The sequence below is a fragment of the Vigna umbellata genome, chromosome 4 (assembly GCF_029865625.1).
Source record: "Vigna umbellata cultivar VRB3 chromosome 4, Vumbellata_1.0, whole genome shotgun sequence".
NCBI lineage: Eukaryota > Viridiplantae > Streptophyta > Magnoliopsida > Fabales > Fabaceae > Vigna > Vigna umbellata.
Genome location: NC_142168.1, coordinates 39,496,232 through 39,501,509, shown reverse-complemented (window position 1 = coordinate 39,501,509; position 5,278 = coordinate 39,496,232). Strand labels below are relative to the sequence as shown.

Genomic DNA, 5,278 nt, shown 5'->3' with positions numbered 1-5,278 from the left:
CGGTAACATACCAGTAATCACATCTCAGCAAATTTTTAACTCATCTAAATTGTGGTCACAATCTTTAATATTGTGAAAAATTGTTGATAAACACAGATAATGCAGCACAGTTACGATCATGATGATCACAAACTTCAAAATCCTTCAAGTTGTGACCACAATTGCAGTTATGAACCGTTTCCCATGATGGACATAAGCACCAAGGCTGTGGTGAATTTCCCTAACTCTTATTAAACTGGTCTTACAGGAGTCTACAGTAGAAGACTACATCTGCAATCATGCTTGATGCACCACAACAAATTCCTCAGTCATAGTAACTTCAAACGAAAAGGATGATTCAATATAGTACAAAAAATTCAAATATGCTTGCGCATTGATTAAATCTTCATCATGAAGCTGGAAGACCAGGCACAAAAATTGGCACTCCCAGAACTGTGTTTTTAACACTCTCCCTTTGGAATCAATTCATGCTAAACTTCTACTTCTAGTTATGTCTAGGTAGATAGCACAGGCTGCTCAGATGGCTCCTCTGCCTGCAAACTCTCATAGTACTTCACAAGAACATTCCACCCACTTGGACACATGAAACCTTCTGGTGGCTTCTCCCCGCTTCTCGCAAAAGCCCGCATCTACAAACATAAATCATCAAAGAAACCATGAAAATTTGTAAAGAAATGTTGTCAATTGTCAAAGGATTTCAGAAACCAAACTTGATGATACATAATATTGGAGTGTAAAAGTTTGATTCTATTCACAGAACCAGCATCTCAATATCTTGCACTTAACATGTTATAATGAGTAAAATATATTTTTGATTTCTCAGTATTTCAAAGTTCGGTTTTTGTCCTTACATTTACCAAGAAAGTATGAGGACTCTATAAGAGACTAAAACACTACTTTCAACCGAAAATCCTAAAATCTTTCTTATATAGTACTCATCTCGCTTATTCTTACTCAATCTCTCATTTGAATTTCTAATAATATCCTAATATGTAATGATGAGAGTAGTGTTGACAAGTATCAACTTAAGGTTCGTAGAACCTGAAACATATTATTGAAGGACAGGGAATCAAATACCTTGGTTCCAGAAATAAAGAGGAAATCTTTAGCACGGGTTGGGTCAAAAAATGCCATCTTATTAACCTTAGTGTCATAAGCTGCCACCTGTAATTTAAAAATGGCATACAAGAAAACAGGTATTATCAGACATATATCTATGGTCCAAACAGTCACAGAAGAAAACAAACAATTCCGCATCATAATGGTAGGTAGTATATATTATCAGACATATATCTATCGTCCAAACAGTCACAGAAGAAAACAAACAATTCAGCATCATAACGGTAGTTAGTATATTAAGCTTAAGTGAACAACTTTCTACATATATGAATAAAACAATGTTATTTCTCATCCCAAAAACAAGTCATGGTATGCATGCCTAATAAGTTGATTACTTGATTTAATTAAGTATCAGCTTGAAAGAAACTATGTACAAAATACTAAGCAAAACATCATGCAGAAGATAGCATTGAAAGAAGGTAACTCTCACTGGATTAAGAAGCTATAGGCACATGTAAAAGTAATACTTCTTACCCTGAATGGCAAAATGTTAAGCTTCTCCAAACCAGGAGCCATGCTAAGAACCTTCTTTCCATGATCAGGGTCATACAAATCCCTTTTCTCAGTTGGGTGACCCATACCTGCTGGATCACGACCAACAATATAGAAGTTTGCACCTGCATTTATGCGTGCCTTGGCATGCCACTGTACTTCAGTTGGACCAGCATAATGCATAGGCGATGGAAATATGGCAACTATGGTAGTCTCGGGATCAAGAACTCCATCTTCCAGGACCTAAGCATAAACACAAAAAGATTTGAGGATAAAATTCCATGGATTTTTCAATAATAAAATGAATAGATTTCTGAAAATGCACAACAGTTTAATCACTTCCAAGGTCATTTCTGAGCATACATTGATACAGAACATTCTCATTCACATTAACATTACGGTGACTCTAGGAATTACCTTACTATGTTGCTCCATCCTAACATCCAAGGGAACATCATCAACCTTTGTGAATCCTCCAAGAGGATGAAGCAGTAAAATTGGATTTTTGTAGCCCATTTCCAGAAGGCGTTTGCGAGTATCATTCATTAACAAGGCATGGCCATTGTGCACAGGGTTTCTTAACTGGAAGGCAAAAACTGCATCGGCTTCACGCTTGTCAAATTCGTCTCGGAGTTGTTTGGGAGAGAGCCTGTAGTCATCAAGACCATCATTATATTTGATAGGTTTCAGCACTTCCAAATCTCCTCCAATAAGCCAATTTCCAGCTCGAGTGATGACCTCCTCAACATAAGGTAATCCAGGAGCAGTGGTTCCCCAAGTTCTAGCTATTCTCTCTTCCTTGTTATGCTTGTAGATTTCAACACTGCATAGGAGATTAATGGTTAATCATTGCTAAGAGAGGCCATGACAGAAATTTACTTACATAGCTAATGTACTTCAACAATCTTATTTTCAAAATAACTTTATGGCTTACAGTTAAAACAAACCAGAAGACTGAAACTGAAGAGAACATTAATCATCCAAGTACTAAAATGTGAGACTTATGAAAATACAAGAAGTTAGGAAAGGTCAATATTTCTTAACAATTTTCATAAGTCTTTCCCTCAGTTATTTAAGGTCTCCCCTACACAGACAAGATCTTCTCATCATGATAGTTTTTTCCCTACACATAGAAAAAAATGAATGTAGATCTCAATCTGGTTTTTAACAGGGTATTGTGACAACATAATTTTATAAAGATGAGGACTTTGTGAGAAGAACTGGTTCCATTTATGGTCATCTCAGATTTTAACTGAGCCACTTCATAACTTGGTAGCAAGAGAGGAGGCTCAGCAAGACTTTCTTGCCTTTCAGGAATTTGAAGCAGAACCTAAGACCTTTCATCTCAGCTAGACCATTCCAAACTCAAATTCATGTCTCTAAACAATGGAGACTAGATAGTGATACTTCAGATCACCTATTTGAAATCATTCCAAGACTATTTGATACTTTTGGACTTCCAACCCTATTGAAACATGCCATTTTTTAAGGCCCAATTCCCTTTCCACATATCATCCAAAGACAGTGAAATGGATTGCCACACTGTTTATGAACAAGTTCTAACACAGGAGATATCTCCACAACACAATGCCAGTTGCAGTTTGTTGCCACCTGCACTAGGGGATCGGAATGGAAGCAATTCCCATCCTAGCTCAGCAAGTTTGGCATTTCAACATTTTAACATTTGAGGATAAAAAGTTTTAATTTGACTAAGATGGTTCAACATATAATTTCTGTTAGAGCCATTTACATTAATGTTCACAAATCACCCTTCCGTAGAGCTTACTGTTCAGTTTTACAATAGCCATTTACATTAATGTTCACAAATCATCTACCAGCGCATATTTCTGGGAGCTGACCAATCCCCTTGGGGGTTTCAAAAAATTTCTTCAACCAACCCCTTCTGCAATGGTAATTTCTTCAAAAAATTTCTGCAATGGTATCTGTTCCTTTCACAATTTTAATCATTAAACTATCCCACCAAAATTCATACAAAACACCACAATTGAACGATCAACAAGAAATTAAACACCAACCAGAAACGAAAAAACGCCATCAGACTAACTAACCTTCGAAGAATTGCAACAAAATCTCCATCAGGCCCCAGCAACGCCACATGCGAAGAGGACCCAATTCTCCCTTTGGTCTCGTCATCAATGGCCAACACAATGGGAAGGGACATGTTCACGAAAGAACCATCCTTGACCCTAAGGGAATTGAAATGCAAACTCTGAAGATACTCATCCTCCCTCATGAACCCTCTCAAGGGACTAGCCCACCCTTCCCCCACCACATGCACCCACTCAAGATCAATCCTTGTGAGCTGCACCTTGGGCAGCGTCTCGGCCTCAATGATCTTAGCACCCCTCACACTCTCAGGCACCACAAGATCCACCAATGCCCCCCCATCAGGCTCTATCAGAGAACTCTTGACCATGGCACCACACTGCACTCTTGGCCTAACTCTACACGCGGGGATGATCAAAGGGTTGGTGCTATAAATGGGCTTGGGACGAATCTTGGCGTTGTAGCAACAAGTTTCGAAAGTTGTTACCTTTTTTGCATGGTGGTGGTGGGTGAGGTGGGAGGAAGAAGATGAAGCCAAGTGTAGCTTGATGGTTAGACTTAGAGACATGCTATAGAAGGAAAATGGAGTCTTGTTGGAGAGAGAAAGAAGTAAGGCTGGGAAGAGAAGGGAAAGTGAGAAACGAACGCGTGTAACGTGGGGAACACAGAAGCAAAACCAAGGAGTGTTATGGTATTATGGTGTGGCACAGTTTCAGTGGCAACCACTACCTATGAATATGGCGAACATGTTGGAGTGATAAGGCCACGCAAGTGGGTTCGTATGCCTTTTTGAGTGTGTGGACGAGAAAATGGTGGCAGTCATTGCTGCTGCAACTGGGGACCATGATTTGTACTAAAAGCCTCAAAGCTAAAGGTAGAACCGTTCCTTGTTCAAACCGCACCAAACTCAAAATTCAATCACTTGTGTATGTGCTCACTAAAACAAGGACAAGGAACAGAAACAAGTTAGACTTAAATATTTTTAGAAGGAAAATGTTATTTGGACAACGAAATTTTGACACACAATTAACAACGCCACGTGTCAGCTCTGCATTGGATAAATAATTTGAAAATAAAACAGAGAAAGGGTTACGGGGCGAGGGGTATTTTGGGATTTCCAGGGTAAAATTTAAAGAATTGGGTTTGGGCGGTTTAGGGTGGGAAAGAAGTTCGTTCAACCCTTCCATATTGTGTCTCGCTCTCTCGCTCTATCATTTTTACTTTGTGTTAATCTCACTTATAATGACAAAAGTAGTGATTGAAAAATGAACGCAGCATTATAAGGCGAATTTGAAAAGTACAAGACCATTTTCAATAAAATTAATGGTAATTAATGGGAAGGAGTTGATCAAATTCTGAGTGGGGAGATGGGTGTTGGTCATTGATGTAAACGCAAGAAGTGTGGAGTGACCCGTGATGAGTAGGGAGACGAAGTAGTGCAAGGGATGAGTCAGAGTGTTGAAAAAATGGTCTGGTAATCGTTTACAGAATCCTGGTAATCGATTACCCGAGAGAAAAGTGGATTTTGTACATACAGTCCAACACAGGTAGTCAGCCAGGTGAACAAGGGTCACCATTGGAAAAAAAGCTCAGTTTTAGG

General features: G+C 38.9%; 1 protein-coding gene across 1 annotated transcript; it reads right to left on the bottom strand.

Moving 5' to 3' along the window:
- Positions 1 to 206: 206 nt before the first annotated feature.
- On the bottom strand, positions 207 to 4,439 carry LOC124834523 (ATP sulfurylase 2-like). The gene is made up of 5 exons (XM_088113935.1): positions 3,681 to 4,439; positions 2,029 to 2,434; positions 1,594 to 1,854; positions 1,078 to 1,164; positions 207 to 629 (listed from the first exon to the last, which is right to left on the bottom strand). The coding sequence occupies exons 1-5, from the start codon at positions 4,244 to 4,246 to the stop codon at positions 495 to 497; spliced, it is 1,455 nt and encodes a 484-aa protein (XP_087970061.1). The 5' UTR covers positions 4,247 to 4,439; the 3' UTR covers positions 207 to 494.
- Between the last annotated feature and the right edge of the window lie 839 nt (positions 4,440 to 5,278).

Excerpts from the sequence above, each read along its gene's own strand:
- LOC124834523 (XM_088113935.1), bottom strand. The coding sequence starts at position 4,246 with ATGTCTCTAAGTCTAACCATCAAGCTACACTTGGCTTCATCTTCTTCC. Across the intron at positions 2,435-3,680 it reads TTTGTTGCAATTCTTCGAAG|TGTTGAAATCTACAAGCATA; the intron begins GTTAGTTAGTCT and ends TCTCCTATGCAG. Across the intron at positions 1,855-2,028 it reads GGATGGAGCAACATAGTAAG|GTCCTGGAAGATGGAGTTCT; the intron begins GTAATTCCTAGA and ends GTTTATGCTTAG.